General features: G+C 48.8%; 1 protein-coding gene and 1 long non-coding RNA gene across 5 annotated transcripts; one reads left to right on the forward strand and one right to left on the reverse strand.

Annotated features, from left to right (window-relative positions):
• Positions 1-1,183: 1,183 nt before the first annotated feature.
• LOC310851800 lies at positions 1,184-3,663 on the reverse strand. 4 transcript variants are annotated; one of them, XR_014567818.1, is made up of 4 exons: positions 3,525-3,663; positions 2,988-3,104; positions 2,747-2,939; positions 1,184-1,311 (listed from the first exon to the last, which is right to left on the reverse strand). It is a non-coding gene; the product is annotated as an uncharacterized lncRNA (long non-coding RNA). The 4 variants fall into 4 exon arrangements; XR_014567819.1 differs by lacking the exon at positions 3,525-3,663 and adding an exon at positions 3,201-3,228 and having other exon boundaries at positions 2,988-3,092; XR_014567820.1 differs by lacking the exon at positions 3,525-3,663 and adding an exon at positions 3,144-3,160.
• LOC310851679 (uncharacterized protein) lies at positions 3,472-12,053 on the forward strand. The gene is made up of 5 exons (XM_083754309.1): positions 3,472-4,019; positions 6,191-6,338; positions 8,358-8,411; positions 10,680-10,763; positions 11,813-12,053. The coding sequence occupies exons 1-5, from the start codon at positions 3,623-3,625 to the stop codon at positions 11,814-11,816; spliced, it is 687 nt and encodes a 228-aa protein (XP_083610435.1). The 5' UTR covers positions 3,472-3,622; the 3' UTR covers positions 11,817-12,053.
• The last annotated feature ends 9,794 nt before the right edge of the window (positions 12,054-21,847 follow it).

A 21,847-nucleotide genomic window follows, 5' to 3' on the forward strand; every position in this document is an offset into this window, starting at 1 on the left:
TTTCTTGCCAAGCAGAGATATACACCTTTTTTTTTTTTTTTTGCAGTGCAATTTTGCCCGACGTAATGCCTAGCGCATGGATTTCTGCACACTTTCCTTGGCCAGAGAACTGGGTTGCCAATCACAAAGAAGTGATTCCTTTCATTGCGGGGGGCATTTGTCTTGATGACCCTTGTGGTCCCTTCCAGCTCGACGATGCTATGATTCTAATTGCTTTGGAAAGTGAGGTATAGGAGGGTTCACATGCCCACCAAGTCAAATTTCTCCCCCTAAACCTAGCTTCATGCTAAAGAAATCAGATAAAGTGCCTCAGATGTCTCCAAGGAAGGGGCCAGTCTCCACACACTGCAGAAGCTACTGTGACACTAGGAGGATGTAAGAGTTGATTGCCTGCCTGTTCGTTGGGCTACCTTTGAAGGTGACCTGGAAACTACAACTAATCCAGAATGCGACAGCTAGACTGGTGACTGGGAGTGGCCACTGAGACCACATAACACCGGTCCTGAAAGACCTATATTGACTCCCAGTACGTTTCTGGGCACAATTCAAAGGGTTGGTGGTGACCTTTAAAGCCCTAAACGGCCTCAGCCCAGTAGACCTGAAGGAGTGTCTCCACCCCCATCATTCTGCCCGGACACTGAGGTCCAGCTCTGAGGGCCTTCTGGTGGTTCCCACCCTGCGAGAAGTCAGGTTACAGGGAACCAGGCAGAGGACCTTCTCGGTGGTGGCGCCCGCCCTGAGGAACGCCCTCCCATCAGATGTCAAGGAAATAAACAACTACTTGACTTTTAGAAGACATCTGAAGGCAGCCCTGTTTAGGGGAGTTTGAAATGTTGGATGTTTTATCGTGTTTTTAATATACTGTTGGGAGCTGCCCAGAGTGGTTGGGGAAAAGCAGCCAGATGGGTGGGGTATAAATAATAATAATAATAATAATTACTATTATTATTTCATAGCAGGGCAGAAGGAAAGCCATGGGGTCTCCCTCAGCTCATGACTCATGTCTCTGCTTTATGACCTCTTTCTCTTGTTACCCGGGAGTTTACACTGGGGCTGAGCAGGCTCTTGGCACTGAAGCACCCTGGGCCTAGGGTGGGAGAAGAGAACCTAGGATGGGTGTCTAGGCTCAGCTGGGGATCCCAGTCACCGGCATCAAAGAACACGGGGGGAACCCAGGCACCAACCTGGGCACAAAGAGAACCTCCCAGGATGCCCCAAACCCTCCCACCTGCAAGAGCAACTCAAACAACATGCAGACGCCGCCCAACAGCTTGTGGACCTTCTGGGTTTGCAAGGTCCTGCCTGGTTCTACTTCTAGCAGGTAAGACATGGGGGGGTGTCTCTGGGGAACAGAGGTTCTGGCCTGGGGAGAAGAATCAGCATTCCAAACCTCTCAATATATTTCTTAAACGGTGGCACCTAGAACACACGACTCCAGTTAGTGGTCTGACCAAGGCTATGACTTCCCTTGGACCTTATGCTTCGGTCAAGGCTGCATAGAACAGCGTTAGCTTCTTCTTCCTTTTTGGAAATAATTTTTATTTGATTTTACAAGGATAAGAATATGACAATACAGTGGTACCTCGGGTTAAGTACTTAATTCATTTTGGAGGTCCGTACTTAACCTGAAACTGTTCTTAACCTGAAGCACAACTTTAGCTAATGGGGCCTCCTGCTGCTGCCATGCTGCCAGAGCACGATTTCTGTTCTCATCCTGAAGCAAAGTACTTAACCCGAGGTACTATTTCTGGGTTAGTGGAGTCTGTAACCTGAAGTGTCTGTAACCTGAAGCATATGTAACCCAAGGTACCACTGTACAATCATACTCATCCATATTTAAAGATTCCTCCGAATCTCTGGACTTCCCATCCTCCCCTTCATGGGTCCTATTGTCAACCCTTTCAACTGCATATTATTTTTGCCTCATGAATCCTGGCTTTCCCTCACCTCAACCCCCTTGCTTCTCGCAGAGGGCGGCGAGGAGTGACCACCAATGACTCATGACAAAGCCAGAAATACATTTATTACTATTTTTAACCTCTCTTGCAAGTCTGAGCTCATTCTGAGCTTTAGCCAGCCCGACCTTCACTCTGCAACTGTTTTCTACTCGTGTGTTGGTTCCTCCTTTGTGATTTCCCATTTCTCCCATTTTTTTAAAAATGTGTCTTTCTTAAATCCCAGCTCACCTGTAAGCTCCTTAAGCAGACACATCTGTTTCTTTATATGCCTCCTACTTTTTCTTTCCTGTTGAAAATGTCTGCTTTGGGGCCTTCAATATTTCACCTTTAAGAAGCTCCCATCCATCTTGGACTCCCTTCTCTTTTCATGTTTCTGACCATGGGATCTCATCCACTAGCTCCTTGAGCTTTTTGAAATTGGCCTCCTTAAAATCCAGAGTTCATGTCCAACTACATTCATCTTCCTCCAAACTTTCCAAGTACTTCCACTTTGTCAATTAGTTATTCCCTGTTGGTGAGGACCAGGTCCAATATAGAAGATTCCCTTGTTGCTTCTTCTACCTCCTGGGAAGTCTGTGTTCCAACAGATATTGGGGTAGTTGGCGTCTCCCATGACTGCTATATCTTTCCTTTTTAAAAAAATATGTTTGGTAATCTGCTCTACGAAGGCATCATCCAGGCCTTCAGTCTGGCTTGGTGATCTAGAAATAAAATCAAGAGGGTTGCTATCTCTGTTATTCCTGACTGCTGTTGGCCTCCTGAACTGAATGACTGTCTCTCTTCCTCACTCCACAGCCTACATCTTGAGCTCTTGCTTCCTGTTTGCTCCTGTGATGACGGCAGCAGCAACAACCGTGGCTGTCGCTCCTCCTGCCACCACAGCTGGGGCTCCTGCAACAACAGCTGGTGCTCCACCTGCAACAACTGGGGCTCCTCCTGCAGTAACCTCTAAGGCTACTCTTCCACCACCTCCAGTGACACCTAAGGCTACTCTTCCACCACCTCCACCTCCTCCTCCACCACCACCACCACCTCCAGTGACACCTAAGGCTACTCTTCCACCACCTCCACCTCCACCTCCTCCTCCTCCTCCACCACCACCTCCAGTGACACCTAAGGCTACTCTTCCACCACCTCCACCTCCACCTCCTCCTCCAGTGACACCTAAGGCTACTCTTCCACCACCTCCACCTCCTCCACCTCCTCCTCCAGTGACACCTAAGGCTACTGTTCCACCACCACCTCCACCTCCTCCTCCACCACCACCACCTCCACCTCCTGCAGTGACATCTAAGGCTACTGTTCCACCACCACCTCCACCTCCTCCTCCACCACCACCACCTCCACCTCCTGCAGTGACACCTAAGGCTACTGTTGCACCTCCTCCTCCTCCTCCACCTCCTCCACCTCCTCCACCACGACCACCTCCTGTAGTGACACCTAAGGCTACTGTTGCACCTCCTCCTCCTCCTCCACCTCCTCCACCTCCTCCACCTCCTCCACCACGACCACCTCCTGTAGTGACACCTAAGGCTACTGTTCCTCCTCCTCCACCACCTCCACCACCGCCTCCTCCTCCTCTTCCTCCTGCAGCAACAACAAAGGTTCCTACTGTTCCTCCTGGGTCAGAAACTACGGGTGCCACAGTTACTGGTTCGGAAACCATGCAAACTATGCAAACTGAGGGTCCTGATTTTCCTGGGGGGCCTGATGAACCCGAGAGTCCTGGTGGTGAAATTACTATCGATTTGGAACCAGTTACTCCAGAGATAGGAATGGACGTCACCCTAATCCCAAAAGGGATAGGCAGCTACGCCTCCTGCACTTGGTTTCGGGGGAGTAAGGCAAAGTCCAAGCAAATCTTGACCTACATACCACCACCCAATTCCTCACTGGAGTACCATTTTGCCTATACTGGCAGGGAATCTGTAAATGCAGAATGTGCCCTCCACATAACGAAGCTAACTCCTGAAGATGCCATCTTATATCTGCTGCAGGTGGAAGTACAAGGAGTTGGTGGTAAAGAGATGAAAGAGGGAGAAAAAGCTGTGGTGTTCAAAGGTAAACATTTTACATCCTATAGAACCTTAGCCTAGGTCTGGGGGGCAGGGAATCAAACCACTAATTGTTTATTTTGGTTCAAATTGGCACCAGTTTTGGTTTTGCCAGTGCTCTTCTGCTGAGCTGCAGCCCCTTTCTGGCACACCAACCTACCTTTGAGATGCGAGACAGGGGTGTCCCCAGACACATTGTTGCTTGAGTCAGCAAGACAAGTGTCTGTTCCACCATCACCCCTCCAAATCAAGATGCACAGCAAATTGTTTTAGCACCTGAGGCAGAAAATCCCACAAACGCCTCTCCTTCTCCCAAGCATGGATCATAATAAACTCAATAACTGTGGTAAGGAAATACGTTAGCAAATTAAATACCGACTTGATGCCCTTCTGTGACCCCTAGAACCTGCTGCCTGAGGTATCTGCCTCATGGCCAAATGGTAAGACTAGCCTTCATGCAGAGTCGAGCATCCACTAGAGATCTTAGTAGGACCGTGGCCACTGAGGCTTTGCCAATAAAGAGGAATTGCAGCCTGAAAAAGGAGGATACAAGAGAGACCTGTGTGTGTGTGTGTGTGTGTGTGTGTGTGTGTGTGTGTGTATCATATTTTTCGCTCCATAAGATGCACCTGACCATAAAACGCACCTAGTTTTTAGAGGAGGAAAACAAGAAAAAAATATATATATTCTGAACGAAACAAAACAGTGGATGCATGATTTTTGTGGTTCATGCTGTGGCCACAGATGTGTGATCTGATGGTGAATTTGGGGTGCCCCAATGCAAAAATCCTGAGGATCCATGTGGATCCATGCTTTGTAACCACGTTTTTGCGCCATTGTGGCCCCATGCAACAGTGGGTGTATGTTTTTTTTGGTGCAGGCTGTAGTCATGGAAATACTATGTGATCTGATGGTGAATTTGGGGTGACCCAATGTAAAAATCCTGAGGATCCATGGGCTTTTACCTCCCCCCTCCCAAGCAGCCTCAGCTAGTGTCCTTTATCTCTCTTCCGATCCCACCGATCAGCTGTTTCCTTTCATCACTCCCTTCCCTCTTGTTTGCCTTAGTGTCTTTTCATTAGCTGGAGCAGTTTTTTGCTCCTCCTTTTCTTCTAATTTTTCTCCTTATTGCTTTAGTCTTCCTGTCTTCTCTCCTTGCAAGTTCACTGTCTTTACCTCCCCGCTCCCAGGCAGCCTCCTTCACTGCTAGCGTCCCTTATCTCCCTCCCAATCACTTGCCGATTAGCGGCTTTGTTTCAACACCCCCTTCCCACTTTCAAAAAAAAGAGAGCATGATCTGCTTTTTGCCCCTGGGCAATTCGGCTCCAGGGACCACACATTCACTCCATAAGACGCACAGACATTTCCCCTTACCTTTTAGGAAGAAAGAAGTGCATCTTATGGAGTGAAAAATACGGTACTTCACTGGTACAGATAAATAGTAATACACTTGAGATTCCTGCATTGCAGGGGGATGGATTAGATGATCCTTCCAACTCTACAATTCTACGCTACCCCTCACCATAGTGACCTGCATGACAGCCAGTGTGGTGTAGTGGTTAAGAGCGGTAGACTTGTAATCTGGTGAACCGGGTTCGCTTCCCCGCTCCTCCACATGCAGCTGTTGGGTGACCTAGGGCTAGTCACACTTCTCTGAAGTCTCTTAGCCCCACTCGCCTCGCAGAGTGTTTGTTGTGGGGCAGGAAGGGAAAGGAGAATGTTAGCTGCTTTGAGACTCCTTCGGGTAGTGATAAAGTGGGATATCAAATCCAAACTCCTCCTCCTCCTCCTCCTCCTCCTCCTCCTCCTCTTCTTCTTCTCCTCAGTCTGCTATCTAGGAGCTCACTGTGTTGATGAGTAATTTCCAAGCCCCTCTGATCTATCTCCTTAGACCACATCAGCAAGGCCACATCAGGAGTCCTGTCGCCTGGGCAGCCCAGAACCTCCATACACGCTGCCCAGGATTCACTTTGGGGCTGCTACTGCAGCGGTTTGGCTTCACCCACGGAAGCACACTCCATTGTCTCTCGAGACAGACGGATGCCAGCCAACAACTCTCCCATCCCTACGTTCCAATGGTGGCAAGGATAAGGAAGGCCACTACATGGGACAAGCTGGAGCAAGGAGGCATTGGGAGCCATTTTCCTAGATCTCACATGTCTATTCGGGTTTTTTTAGAGTCTAAACCTTCAGAGGAGGACAGCGACGAAGCGGCAAAAGCCAAAGGCCTTCCTCTGGGGATCATCGCAGTGATTGCTATTGGAAGTCTTTTTGGGATCATCTTAGCTGGAGGCCTGATAACTTACCAAGTCAAAAGGAGCAAAGTGTAATTATATTTATCATTTGTTGTTTAGTTTATTTACTTCTTTATAAGGCACTTTGCTTTAATCTTTCATCAAACTGAATGGGGGTGGGGTAACAAAAAGACTTGAGTGCTACCTTGTATACACTGAACGGGAGGTGGGTTCACACATTGCATTCAAGGAGTGCACAGTCTGTGGACCTGGGGCACAAATAGGGTATGCACAGGTAGCATTCAATGAGTTTACAGTCTATGTAGTTGGTGACCCAGCAGCTGAGCAGTGCACTTAGAGGGGTGTTCCTGGGTACAAGCAATTTGTACCTGTCTTCAGTTACTTATGAGAAAGAGACTTGGAAGCACAGCTCCATGCTGTGCACTGGGGGGGGGGCAGGGCTAGCTGCCCAGGGGATGCGCCGGCGAGCATCCCAGTGGGGTGCCACCCACAGCAGTGCCACCCCCCCCTCAGGGCTGACTCCCCCCCCCCCCCGGGGTGGGCAGCACCCACCGCACCCCCCTTTCTCCACCAGTGCTTGGAAGCACCTCTGAACCATCAGGTGTAGGACTGAACTATAAGACAGCAAGAGTGAGGGGCAGAGGAGAGCAACTAGCTGTAATTTTAATTAGCTGTCATTTTATACTCCTTGGTCTAGGTTTGGATCTGTAAGGACACAACAGGCCAACAACTGGCAGAAAACAGGGACTATCTCTGTTAAATGGGAAAGCCACTTCCGCCCTCCAGAGGAGGTGGGGTTGCGGGCTGCACGCTCCCACCACGCGCATGGTGGCTGGAGCCCAGCCCCGCATGATTGGGGGAATCCCCAGCCGCATCACCCCCTGGCCAGCCAATTGGCTGGCTCTGGAGGCGTGGCATGACCTATTTAAAGGGGGCGCAGCCGGGGAGCTCCCTCTTTTGCTGCCTCCAGCTACTCCTGTTTCCCACCCTCGCGCCCTACAAGGTTTTCGTTCCATGACCTTGCTATGGACCTTGGTTGATCGCCGTTGAGGGGCCTGGTAGGAATTTTTCTACTCGGAAAATTGGCACCAGCCACTTGGTTTTCACTGACCTCGTAGCAAATCGCCACAACTTTCTCGGTATTGGCAGTTAGGAATTGGTATTGTTCTGTAGATGGAAGAGGGGAGGAAGTGCCATCACCTGCCCCACATATTGAAGGGTAGTCCGATAAAGGATTCTGGGGGGCGTGGCCCTGTCCAAAGCCTATGGAGGTGAGGGCCTAAGTGTTACGATATGAAAGCAACGCAGCTGCAAACTGATAGCTTGAAAACATCACATGATGGGCATGATGGGACTGACTGTGGGAAACAGTGGGACAGTCAGTTCACAGGGCAATTCACCGGAATTTGCTCAGAGTGTAATTTGAGACCTTCCTCTTGTGTATGTACAGGAAGTCTTTGCCACTTGCTGGAAGGAGTCTGAAGTGAATGGACATGTTTTCTGTAGTGCTGAAAAGTCAAAATAAAAGCATGTAAATAGACGTTTCTGTCTATCTCCTTTCCCTGCTAGGGAAGCAGGAGGGAGTGGGTGTGTACTTCCCACGCTGGGAAGTATCGCCTATCGAGACCTAGCCTGGATCCTGCAGGGATTGCAGCCAGGGAGGTCACCAGAGACCAAGCCGGGAGCTTGGGAGAGTTGCCAGCTTCTCCTAAAGAAGGCTTGTTTTCCAACACTAAGGCCCCCTATCGGTGACCCTGGGGGAGTTCCTAGTTGATGTGCATCAGCAGGAGTCCCCCTACTGGCGGTTAACCCTTTCCAGACTTGCTGAAGCCGGATATAGTTGGTTAGGACCAATGCCTAAGCCAATACCGCTCACCACCTGTGACCAATAATGTTGTGGGCTTATTTTGCCCATTAACCTTAAAAATTGTGTTATGAGTCTTTTTTTCCACTGGGGGGGGTGACAGGAAGTCGCCACGCAACAGTTGGGGAGGAAGTAAATAAGCTGCTATCTCTGGCGTGGTTGCAAGGGGCCAAAGCCTGCTTCTCACTTCTAAACTCTTTGCTCCCTTTTTTTCCTGTTTCCTTAGTGCGCCACCAGTTGCAGAGGCACCACCACCGGTACCCAGCCAGTCCCAACTACCGTAAGTGTCAGGGCGTCAGGATGGTGTGTGAATGGAGCTTGAACCTCCCATTTTCAGCTCATGCGTGTCACAGCGGGGAAACCACAGGCAGGACTTGAGCAGAAGAGCACTTCTCCACTCCTGTGCTTTCCAGCAACTGGTCTTCAGACCAGTTGTTGCCTCCTACTGTGGAGGCAGAACATAGCTAGTAGTAGCCTTCCCCCCAATTAATTTGTCCAATCCTCTTTTGAAGCCACCTAAGTCAATAGTCAATAGTCAATAGTCATGGGACGCAGGTGGCACTGTGGATTAAACCACAGAGCCTAGGACTTGCCGATCAGAAGGTCGGCGGTTCGAATCCCCATGACGGGGTGAGCTCCTGTTGCTCGGTCCCAGCTCCTACCAACCTAGCAGTTCGAAAGCACACAGTGCAAGTAGATAAATAGGTACCGCTCCGGCGGGAAGGTAAACGCCGTTTCTGTGCGCTGCTCTGGTTCACCAGAAGTGGCTTAGTCATGCTGGCCACACGACCTGGAAGCTGTACGCCAGCTCCCTCGGCCAGTAAAGCGCAATGAGTGCCGCAACCCCAGAGTCAGCCACGACTGGCCTAATGGTCAGGGGTCCCTTTACCTTTAAGTCAATAGTCATCCCCGCCTACTGCAGGTGTGAGTTCCATGGTTCAACGATGCGCTGCCTGAAGAAGGAATTTATTTTATCTGTTCTGAATCTTCTAACATTCTAGAGGGGGTTTTTTGGCAGGGGGAGGTTTTCTCTATACACTTTCTCCCAGGTCGTGCATAATTTTTTATAAACTTCTATCATGGCACACTTCTTACTTGCCTTCTGTTGGATGACAGAGCTGTGTCTGTCACGCAGCCTATCCTGAACCCCCATAACTAACCTGCTGGTATCATGTGTCATGAAGGACACTATTGATTGGCCAATGTTTCACCTTCCCTTTCCAGTTGGTTTCTGTGCATGGAATGGTGTTGGGAGCATAACCTCCTCCTCAGGCAGAAAAATGCCTTGGGCTGGCCCTGGACCAAAGGGAATGAAGGGGATTTGCATAGAATGGGCACGTGCTGTGCTATACAGAGGTACCTTGGTTCTCAAACTTAATCCATTCCAGAAGTCCGTTCCAAAACCGAAACATTCCAAAACCAAGGCGCACTTTCCCATAGAAAGTAATGCAAAAACGATTAATCCGTTCCAGGCTGTTGAAAAACTACCCCTAAAACGCTTCTCCCCTCCACCCCATCAGCTCTGTCTTTTGAGATCTCTCCCTCTTTCTCCTGTCAAAACAGCTGGGCTGCAGAGCTGCCATGGCGCTTCTCTGCACTCCCCTAATCAGTGTGATCTTTTGAGATCTCTTTCTCTCTCTCATGTCAAAGCAGCTGGGCTGCAGAGCACTGCAAGAACACTTCTCCCCCACCTCCCGAATCAGCGCGATCTCTCGCACTGGTCTGCACATAGATAGGATACTAATTAGCAGCACAACACTAAAAACGGAAGCGGAACTCTTTGATTAAAATGGTAGGACGCTAATAAGCAGTGCAACTCAAAACAAAGCACATTCGACTCCCCCCCCCCCAAAAAAAAAGAGAAACCGGAATGCTCACTTCTGGGTTTGCTACACTCGGGTTCCAAGTTGTTCGTGAACTAGGCTGTTCGAGAAACAAGATACCACTGTATGTATAGATGCACCATTAAAGAGAGCTACCATAATTTTAATTGAATTGCAGTACATGTCTCCATACTAATTTCATGACCAGGCATACTGTCCAGATCATAACTCTGGGCGAGCAGATGCAATATCCCCTGTCTCCCTTACTGTGTCTTTAAACCAAACCCAAGCCACGTATATGCATGCCCACCATGCATTTAAAGCACTATGATGCCACTTCATGCAGTCATGGCTTCCCCCATAGAACCTGTAGACAACACTTTTTCTAGGGGGGGAAAGCACTGACTCTATTCAGAGCGAATTCGATAACCAAGATCTATGGCTTGGCTATCATTAATCCCCATACAATTATCTCTGCCGGCTTAGCTGTTGACAGTAGATGTTCAGTCCGCCACGTTCCTTGCCTGGAAGTCCCGCCAGGGCTCTTATTCTGATGAACAAGTAGCCATGCCACTGCAGTACTCCATGAGTCGATGGATGCCGTGACAGACAGTGGGAAAGTGCTGGGGAAAGAACCAGGAAGGATGAGAGGGCAAATGCTGGCCATGTGCCACTTGAGTGCCGGTTGCCAGGGAACAACAGCAAGGGTTTCTTTGTTTCCTTAGGAATAAAGAAGGCCAGAAGGCTCGGGAGAAAAAGGGGGGCGAGAAGAAAAAAGGTCCAAAGAAAGGAGCACCCAAAGCCCAGAAGTAAGTACCTGCCAGCCCTACATGGGAGGACCACAGCAGTAGATCTGTGTGGCGCCCGCTCTTTTGCACCGCTCGTCCGCAAAAACATAGGAAGCAGCCTTATGCAGAGTCAAGACATTGACGTTTAGAAGACATCTGAAGACAGCCCTGTTTAGGAAAATTTTTAATGACTGGTGTTTTAATTTACTTTTAATCTTTTGTTGGAAGCCGCCCAGAGAGACTGGGGAAACCCAGCCAGATGGGCAGGGTATAAATAATTAGTTGTTGTTGTTGTTGTTGTTGTTATCCAGCTCAGTGGCGTCAACATTCGTGGGACTTAAGGATTTCAGATCGGGTGGTTGCCTAAGAGGTTTTTTTCAGGACTCCAGTTCATCTAGCCAAAATCAACAAACCCCTATCCCCCAACTTTGCTGGAGAGGCTGTGGGAACTTTGGAACATAGAGCCAGTGTGGTGTAGTGGTTAAGAGCGGTAGACTCATAATCTGGGTAACCAAGTTCGCATCTTCGCTCCTCCACCTGCAGCTGCTGGGTGACCTTGGGCTAGTCACACTTCTCTGAAGTCTCCCAGCCCCACTCACCTCACAGAGTGTTTGTTGTGGGGGAGGAAGGGAAAGGAGAATGTTAGCCGCTTTGAGACTCCTTAGGGTAGTGATAAAGCGGGATATCAAATCCAAACTCTTCTTCTCTTCTTTCATGCAAAATTGTTTATATATTTTGGAGCAGGGTCTTTGATATTATCTCCAAAATGGTGAAACAGCCTCTCTTGCCAAACCCAGCCTCAGCCCTGACCTCACTAAACCCTACTATCCAGCATAATGATTTAATTCTTGTCGTGGTGTTGCGTTGTACCAGAAGCGATTTAGTCATGCTGGCGACATGACCCAGAAAGCTGTCTGCAGACAAACGCCGGCTCCCTCGGCCTGAAAGTGGAGTTGAGTGCCATACCCCATAGTTGAATCCAATTGGACTTAACCGTCCAGAGGTCCTTTACTTTTGTCTTACCTTATTTCTGCTCTCCATCCTCTGATTCTAGACTGATTCTCTTCCAGGTAAAAGCAAAAAGAGTAAGAGAGAGATCGTCCTGGTCAACAATTTTGTCAGCCTTCCAGACTGGAGCAGCATCGACTATTTCCCCCACTCTGCCAAGAAGAGAAGCTCCGCTTGAAATATCTACTTGAAATCTACTTGAAAAATCACGATGAAATGATTTAAGGCCCTTGTGATTCACTCACAGCACCTGGGGCAGATAGAACATTATGTCCCCTGAGGCAATAAAAGCCTCCAATACCCGCTTCTGCTGTGCCCATATTCCTTTGCCAGGGTCTGATGGGATGGCTCTCTCCATATTCCCCTGTAACACATAATATTATGGCAGTATTGGTTTTGGTAGGGGGCTGCGGTGGGTCCTGGCGGGAAGTGAAACTCAGTGATTGTGAGGAACTGGGCAATATATCAGTTTCAGTGTTCCTCTGTTTCTTCCATTCTTATGTTCATTTCTCCCATTTCCACATCATTTTGTGAGTTGTTTCTAAAAAGTCATCCTGAAAACCCAACAGCGTTTTAGCACAAATTTATCCTCATATGCACATTTATGTGTGCAGCACTCACCGTTTTAGCAAAGCAAGGCCTGCCCTTTTTGCACATTGTTGTCACTAACATCTTCATTTTTATGCACACTTTGTCTCAATATGTGCATTTTTGTACACAGCTCTCAGCCGGAGAACTGTGTTGCAAAATTCAGGAAAGTGCAAATTTCAAAGGCTGCCTGTCTTTTGTCTTGGGAGCTGTGAAGTAGGCAAATGCGTCCTCAAAAGTGAATAGAATGAAATTCCAGAAGTGGTTCCATACTGTAAAATAAGAAGACCATCAACTTGGTGGTCATCACTTCCTCCTGTGGGAGATAGTTCCATAGTTTAACAATGCACTGCTTATAGAGGTACAGTGGTACCTTGAGTTATAGATGCTTCAGGTTACAGACGCTTCAGGTTACAGACTCCGCTAACCCAGAAATAGTACCTCGGGTTGAGAACTTTGCTTCAGGATGAGAACAGAAATCGTGTGGCGGCAGCAGGAGGCCCCATTAGCTAAAGTGGTACCTCAGGTTAAGAACAGTTTCAGGTTAAGAACGGACCTCTGGAACAAATTAAGTTCTTAACCCGAGGTACCACTGTACTTTCTTTTTTCTGTTCTGAATTCTCCAACGTTCTGCTCCAGTAGATGTTCACAAGCTCTAACTTTATGAGAGAGGGAGGAAAAACTTTTATAAACTTCTAACACATCATTTCTTACTTTACCTTTTCTCTTTTTCCCATATCATTTTTTTACAAAGCCTCCAAAAACATGTACAATTGTTTTTTAACACCCAAAGTTTCTTCTAGACTTCCCACCCTTTCCTGATGCTTGTTTGTTTTTTACTCCTTTTTATTAGTTGTTTTATAACACACATATTTTTATTATCTAAACCCCGCTACCAGTTAAATCTTTCAGTAATCTGCTGCTTATATCTCAAATCCTGCCTGTGATAACTATATAAATATATGGGTGATAACTTGATAGATCATCCAACAGTGGTCTCCTTTCCTCCCTAAGCACCTCGTCATTATGTCTTAATTTGGCAGTTAATTGTGCCATTTCAGCATAGTCCAGCAGTTTCATAACCCATTTCTCCTCCGTTGGTAATCCATTCTCTTTCCACCAGGGCTGCTATACACCCGGAAAATCCTGGACATAACCGGGATTCATCTGTCGAAAATTGTGTTCAGGCAGAATTTTTGGAAATTGCTAAAAAAAAAAAAAAAAAGTCTGGGAAAAGCCAGGCATATGGTAGCCCATATTTGAAGTGTTTTCTAAAAACAACAACACACCTTTAAAACTTCTTTGTCCAAAAAAAGGTGCACATAAAGTTCTAACTGCTGTTGTCATGTACATAAATAAACTAGTCTGCTTTCTTGAGATCTCTATCCCCATTGTAATGGTTCTAGGGGTTGCTTGTGCGTAAGTTGCTGCCACTCCTGGCCAGGTTACCTGGTTGAACCCTTTCTGTCTGGACAGCCTCACACCGTGGCTGTCTCAGTCGCTGGCAGAATCCAATAGTGGCCATTTCTTGAACTTCTTCCAGCAAAGAAGTTCTTTGACGCCAAGTCTCCTCCTACTCTCCCTGTGCGGAAGTCTTCTGCGCAGGGAGGGTGTGGGCAGCGGAGTACCCGTGCTCTCCCCGCTGGTCTCCGGCGAAGAGTCCTGGAGCCTCCTCTCCGATTCCCCCATCTGCCCCCCTTCTCCACCGGTGTTACGCTGATTTCCTTCCCCAGCAGATGGAGCTGCCTCTCTCCCTACTGGGACCCTCTCCGGCATCCCTCTGGAGCCTTCCCTCCGCCTCTGGCTCTGATGGCAGTTCTCTGACACCCATTATTCCTAGTTGTGATGGGATAATGAGCTGCTTGTGCGTAAAAGCTTGATCCCTCTGGGGTTTGGCTGGTCATCCAAACCGAGGCACTAACGGAGCCCCCAAAGCATGGCTCCGTCAGTCGCTGGTAGAATCTGACAGTGGGCGTCTACGGAACTTACGCCAACATAAAAGCTGTTTGACGGACATGCGCCTTCGTGACTCTCTGCGTGACAGTTTCCGGCGAAGGGTGGGAGTTCCTAAGGGGGGTCTTGTTCCCTCTTCACTATTCTCACTAGAAGTATCCCAGAGCCTCCCCTCCGCTGTAACTCCTGCACTCCCCCTGCTGGTTCCTTCTTCTGCTGCAGAGTCTCTCCTATTCTCCTGGAGCCTGTCCACCACCTGTCCTTCCGATGGCAGTTCCCTGACATCCACCTCCCCCCCAGGGCCCCCTTCACCCCCCCGCCTCCTCTCCCACTAGCGGTGAGGGCGGAAAGCCCCTGAAGGAGCTCTCCTCGTCGTCCGAGGATTCAAACACTTCTAGCCACGGCGTACCGTCTCTCTCCCCGTCTTCCTCTTCTTCGTCGGAGACGGCTTCCTCACCCACCCCTGACTCTGGGAACCCTTCAAACTCTCCTTCCTCATCGGTGGTCCCAAAGTGTTCCCTTCTAAATCGTGCCACGGGTTGCGGTTTTTTTGGGAAACGCTGATGAAATGTTTCTATTAAAACCTCGTCATTGACTACCTCTGCTGGTACCCAAGTGTTTTCCGACTCTACTTCCCCCTCCCATTCTACCAGATATTCCACCTGATTCCCCTTCCACCTGGAATCAATGATTCCTGCCACGTTCATGTCGCGTTCTCTCTCTTCTATCACGGGCGTTTGGGTGGCCTCTCTCTCACGCTCCCCCCACTCACGTCCCTCTCGGTACGGCGACAGTAATGACCTGTGAAATACTGGGTGTAATTTCATGTGACTGGGCAGTCTGAGTTTGAATGCTACTGGGTTGACCTGCTGTATGACCTCAAAGGGTCCCAATCTTTTGGGTCTCAATTTCTTACTCCCGCCCTTGAACGGTAGTCCTTGGGTGGACAACCACACCCGGTCTCCCACCCTTATAGTTTCACCTTCCCTCCTATTTCTGTCTGCTTGCTTCTTATATTCTTCCTTGGCTTTCTCTAAGTTAAGTTGAAGCTGACGGTGGATCGCTTCCATCTCTTCAAAAAAATGTTCCGCCGCCGGCACGCTCCACCTCTCCCCTCCCTCTCCGGGGAATGCCCGGGGATGACACCCATAATTTGCCAGAAAAGGACTCATCCCTGTGGACACGTTCTCCGCGTTGTTGTAGGCAAATTCTGCTAGAGGTAACTTATCTACCCAATCATTTTCTCTGTCTTTTACATAACACCTCAGGTATTGTTGTAAAATCCCGTTTGCCCTTTCCGCTTGCCCATTTGTTTCTGGGTGCCGGGCAGTAGAGAAATTGAGTTCTACGTGCAGTAAGCTCATAAGTTTCCTCCAGAACCTGGAAGTAAATTGTTTCCCTCTGTCGCTGACCACCCTCAAGGGGGCGCCATGCAACCTGAAAATATGTTCTACAAACAACTTGGCGGTTTCCTCCGCTGTGACCGCATGTGAACAAGCTATAAAATGACACATTTTGGTTAATAGATCTACCACCACCATGACATCTGTTTTGCCTTTGGATTTTGGCAGGTCCGTCATAAAATCTATGGATACTGCCTCCCATGGCCTTTCTGGCGTGGGTAAGGGTTGTAATAGCCCCGCTGGCGCTACCCTCTCTCCTGGTAACCAACTCCCTGGTAACCAACCACATGGTTTTGTGCTGTCCAAAATGTCCCGCTGTGGGGCTGTCATGCAACTGCTTGAGTACTCTGCCCCTCAGTTCCCCATCGGGTATGTACAGTGCCCCTTTGTAATACAACGCCCCGTTCTTTTCTTCAAACCCCCCTGTGTTCTCCTCTGTCCTCCTGAGTTCTCTGAGTTTCTCTTGGGCGTATTCATCGTTCTCAGTACCCTCTATCAGTTCCCTCTGCCCCACCAATGCCGCCCCACACACCCAGCGTTCTTCAGGGATTACATGCCTTGCCTCAGGCGCTCCCTCCCCCTCTAAGTACTCAGGTTTCCTGGAAAGAGCATCCACCCTCACGTTCTCGGAGCCTGGCACGTAACGAATCTCAAAGTGGAACTTGGAGAACTCCTGGGCCCATCGCACTTGTCTCTGGTTCAGCACTCGGGCTGTTCTCCAGTATTCCAGATTTTTGTGGTCAGTTCGGACTTGAACCTTGTGCTGCGCCCCAATCAGCAAGTGCCGCCATTTCCGGAATGCTTCATGAATGGCGAGCAGTTCTCGGTCGTATACTGTGTAGTTCCTCTCGGATTTGTTCAACTTCCGCGAGAAGAATGCACACGGTCTCCATTCAGACGTATCTTTTCCCGGCTGGAGAAGCACGGCCCCCACCGCTCGGTCTGACGCGTCAGTCTCCACTCTCATTGGTTGTTGTAGATCCACGTGCAGAAGTTGCTCTTCCGACGCAAACGCCTGCTTTAGGCGTTCGAACGCCCGCTGCGCTTCTTCCGTCCAAACAAATTTCTTTTTGCTACTAAGACAATCCGTGATGGGCGCTGTTAAATGGGCAAAGTTTTTGATGAACTTCCTATAGAAGTTTCCGAAGCCCAGGAACCTTTGCACGTCCTTCTTGGTCTTTGGTGTTTTCCATTCCAGTACCGCTTGAACCTTGCTGGGATCCATGGCCAATCCCTTGTCAGACAACCGGTACCCCAGGAATTCCACCTCCCTGGTATGAAACTGACACTTCTCCAGTTTCACCCACAGCCGGTTTTTTCGCAGTTTGCTCAGTACCTCTCTTACATCTCGCACATGCTGCTCCTCATTCTCTGAGTACACCAGGACGTCATCTAAGAACGCTACGCAGTTCTTGTAGAGCAATGGCCCCAGGACGTGATTCATGAATGATTGAAAACAGGCGGAGCCCGCTTGTAATCCGAAAGGCATAACCAGGTACTCAAAAGCCCCCAAGGGGGTGAACATAGTGGTCTTCCACTCATCCCCCTTTCTCACACGTATCAAGTTATATGCCCCCCTAAGGTCCAGCTTGGTAAAAATTTTCCCTTTTCTCACCCGTGTCAGAATGTCATCAATTCTAGGCATAGGGAAAGTCACTGGTTCTGACACTGCATTTAGGGCCCTGAAATCACATACAAGCCTGGGTTTACCCGTGTTTTTTTTGTCCACAAAGAACACTGGGCTGCCCCCCACCGCTCGTGACTCTCTGATGAAACCTCGCTTGAGATTCTTGTCAATGAACTCCCTTAACTCCTGCATCTCACTGTCTGACATTGCATACAGCTTGCCCACTGGCAATTGTGCTCCTGGGAGTAAGGTAATTTGACAGTCAAAGGGTCTGTGCGGGGGCAGTTTATCTGCTTCTTTTTTGCTGAATACGTCAATCAAGTCAGCGTATTGTGGTGGCACCTTCCCCTTGTCCATCACTTCCATCCCTGCTAGAGTGGCCCTGGCGCCTGCCTGACCCTCTCCCTCCTTGCAGTGTTCTAGGCAATGTGCTGATCCAAAGGAAACCACTCTCTGATGCCAGCCTACTAGCGGATCGTGTAGTGCCAGCCAGCTCATTCCCAAGATAATAGGAGCTCCTCCCAAGGTGGCTACGTTAAACGCTATCAGTTCTGTGTGTCGTGCCACCCTCATTATCATTGGTACAGTCTGTTGGCTCACTTCTCCTCCCAACAGCTCCCTCCCATCAATTGTGGTAACCTGCAAAGGCTTACTTAATGGGATAGTCCCTCCCTCTAGATGGCCAATCACGTACGCCACTCTAGAGTTCTCATCGGGGAAGTCATCAAACAGTAGATTGAGAGCATATTGCATCTCTGTCCTAAAGGCTTGATAGTTCCTGGGATCCCCCCCAAATTTCTGCACCAATCCAGGCACCCTTCTGGCAAGTGGGGTGGTTTTCCCCTTATCCGCATCTTGAGCCCTCCTTTCCTCGAGCCTCGCCGTTTGCAGCGCGAGCTGGACCTCCAACGCCCTGTACCTTTCTTCCAGGCTTGGACCTGCTCCCGCTCCAGCTGCTCCGGTTCCTGCTGGTTCACTCATGATGCCCTCTGCTTGCACAAGCTGCTTTCAGAGACTGTCAGATTGCTGTGATGGGATAATGAGCTGCTTGTGCGTAAAAGCTTGATCCCTCTGGGGTTTGGCTGGTCATCCAAACCGAGGCACTAACGGAGCCCCCAAAGCATGGCTCCGTCAGTCGCTGGTAGAATCTGACAGTGGGCGTCTACGGAACTTACGCCAACATAAAAGCTGTTTGACGGACATGCGCCTTCGTGACTCTCTGCGTGACAGTTTCCGGCGAAGGGTGGGAGTTCCTAAGGGGGGTCTTGTTTCCTCTTCACTATTCTCACTAGAAGTATCCCAGAGCCTCCCCTCTGCTGTAACTCCTGCACTCCCCCTGCTGGTTCCTTCTTCTGCTGCAGAGTCTCTCCTATTCTCCTGGAGCCTGTCCACCACCTGTCCTTCCGATGGCAGTTCCCTGACACTAGTAAAAAGGCTTCGGGCTTTTTTGTGATTATAGGGATTCTAAATTTAAACATTGTTTAAATGTTAAAACAATGGTACCTTGGTTTTCAAGACCATCCGAGTTCCGAAACATTCGAAAACCGAAAATTCAATAGCCAATAGCTAGGTCTCAGGATCTTGTACTCAGGGGAAGCCACATGGCATGTTCAATTTCCGAGGTTTCAAAAACTGAAGCATTCACTTCCGGGTTTACAGCATTCAAAAACTGAAATGTTCGTCAATGGAGACGGTCGAAACCCCCCCCCCCCCATTTCCACAGGGCCACCACATGTGGCACTTTAACTTTTCTCTAGACTAAAAAACACCAAATGCTTCAGCCTTTCCTCGGGGGAATTGCTTCAGCCCCTTGAAAATTTTGACTGCCCTTGGCTAAGCTCCCAGAGTCACATGATGGGCAGATGGAACATCCCACAAATGCTCGTGTCCTGCTTAGCAGTGCTGAAGGTAACTGTTAGGTTTCTGTTTGTGCCACTGGTGCAGTGCTTAGAGTCATAGGACTCTGTTTACATTCCAGGGATTCCAGACTGTTGGAAGTCTCACGGGAGACGGGAGACAGATGTTGATATTACTGGTTTCCTGTTCCTTTGTTCCAGTCACCTCTCTGCTCTCACAGAGAGAGGATGTATTTTTCTTTTCTGTCTGCGTAGTTAGAAAATAAACCTCTTTGCAATGTAGCTCATATTTCTCGTCCTTCCCTGCTGCTGGATGCTCTGCGTAATGAGGGAGCATGCCTGGAGCCTTATCAAAGGCTCAGGTCGTTAATCACATCGGAGGACTCGACCGGAGGAGTTGCTTGGTCGAACGCAAGTCCGACTGTAACTGGGTACAGAGACGGCTCGAGGGGAGCGTGACTGGTACAGTTGCACCGGGCGCAGAGCTGCTGGGGCGCTGGAGAAGGGGCCACCCCACCACTATTATTTCAATGGAAGGCAAAAGGCAGGGGAGCAAATTTTGGCATCAGACAGGGCACCACTGACATTTGAGATGCCAAGGTCTGCCCCTGCTTAGTATTCCAAGGGATAATGCATGGATCTGCTGCAGCCCAAGTCTCATTCCTGAATGGGCAAGCAGGCAAGCACACCAGGCTATGCATTCCATGCTTATAGATGTTCAGCTTCAATTGTTCACACTGGTGGTGGGCCTGTAAAAGGAGAAAGCCTGTTCCGTTGAGCATTCAACAAGGCTGCGAACAGCGGCACTGTTGTGGCGTCCAGTCCGCTTCCACTGCGCCCGTCTGCTTCTCCCAGCTACAGCAGAGTATCTTGAGCAGCGGTGTGTCTGTGTGAAAGGAATCTCAGCCATGAAGTAAAACTCGTACAACAGCTTCTTCTTTTCTACGAAGCTTTATTTTACAGCAGCAAAACAAACATTTCAGCCAGGGGAGACATGATGCTTCTCCTGTCGTAGCCAAAACAGAAAGTAAAAGCGTTCACATAACAAAGTATGAAACCCGTATGTGAACAGACACATACCCCGTGACAGGATGTCATTTCCCTTGAGCTGTTAACTCTGTAAGCTCTGGGCATCCTCAAAAAACCTTCTGGGAAATGATATATAATGAATTTTTAAAAATGTTTAAGGTGACATTTGTCAAGAAACCAGAAGCCTTTCTTTCAGGGATAATTGGATCTGAGATACCTAAAGAACGGGGGGGGGGGATTTATGTATATGACCTCAGCAGCCCAAATGGCGTGTGCCCAAAGGTGGAAAGACGAATATGCCCCAAATAAAGAGAACTGGCAGCTAAAGTTACTGGAGTATGCAGAAACAGCAAAACTTACTGGAAGATTAAGACCTAAGAAGCTTGAATCTTTAAGCAAAAGTGGGGATTGTTTGTTGAATATCTAAAGAATGATTATAAATGACTTAAAACATTAGCAGGATTGATATAAACACATGCAGATGGTGATATTAAAATTTCGAGTACAAGTGATTCATTATATTTAGGTTTTAATGTTGCAAATGCAGAAAAAAGAAGATATAACTTATGTAACCACAGAAAGGAGAGGAGGGTAGACCATAGTATATTTAGATGGATAAAACAATTTTCTGATATGTTTTGTAAAATGAGAAAACCTGAAAATGAAAAATGTAAACAAAACCACTTGTTTACACTGATCCTTCTAGTGCCTCCGCTCCCCCTTCTGGTCAGGAGGGGTAGTGATACCAGGAACTCACCATGATCAAACAATGAAATTGATGGGTTTTTATGGTTATGTAAGGGACCCCAACGTGGGTGGTGTTGTGGGTTAAACCACAGAGCCTAGGACTTGCCAATCAGAAGGTCGGCGGTTTGAATCCCCGCGACGGGGTGAGCTCCCGTTGCTCGGTCCCTGCTCCTGCCCACCTAGCAGTTCAAAAGCACGTCAAAGTGCAAGTAGATAAATAGGTACCGCTCCGGCGGGAAGGTAAATGGCGTTTCCGTGCGCTGCTCTGGTTCTCCAGAAGCGGCTTAGTCATGCTGGCCACATGACCCGGAAGCTGTACGCCGGCTCCCTCGGCCAGTAAAGCGAGATGAGCGCCGCAACCCCAGAGTCGGTCATGACTGGACCTAATGGTCAGGGGTCCCTTTAACTTTTAAGGGACCCCAGGGGCCATCTAGTCCAACCCCCTAGAGTGAAGTAATCTCAGCTAAAGTATCCATGACAGACTGCCATCCAACCTCTGCTTAGAAACCTCCAAGCAAGGAACCACGTGCCTTGAACTCCTTGGAGAAAGCATGGGCTACAAATGTGAAAATACAATCACCTAATTGGTAGAATGTGAAATTTGAAAGTGCCTGGAATATACCTGAAGGGACAAGTCTATAAAGTCCCTACCCCACCCAGTGGCATACCGTGGGTTGCCAGTGCCCGGGGCTGTGAAGAGTGAGTGGGAAACAGCCAGAGTACGCATGCACATTCAACTGCCTAACAATCACAGCCTTAGATTGATATATAAATTTGTAGTCCAGCTATCTGAGTGGGACCCTATAAAGGGCTCCCCACTTCTGGTTCAACATAGTTCAGGCTGCTTTGTGACCTCCTCTGGTTGCCTAGGAGATCGCAATGGGGAAGGGGGCT

The sequence above is a fragment of the Podarcis gaigeae genome, assembly GCF_964106915.1.
Source record: "Podarcis gaigeae genome assembly, chromosome: 8".
NCBI lineage: Eukaryota > Metazoa > Chordata > Lepidosauria > Squamata > Lacertidae > Podarcis > Podarcis gaigeae.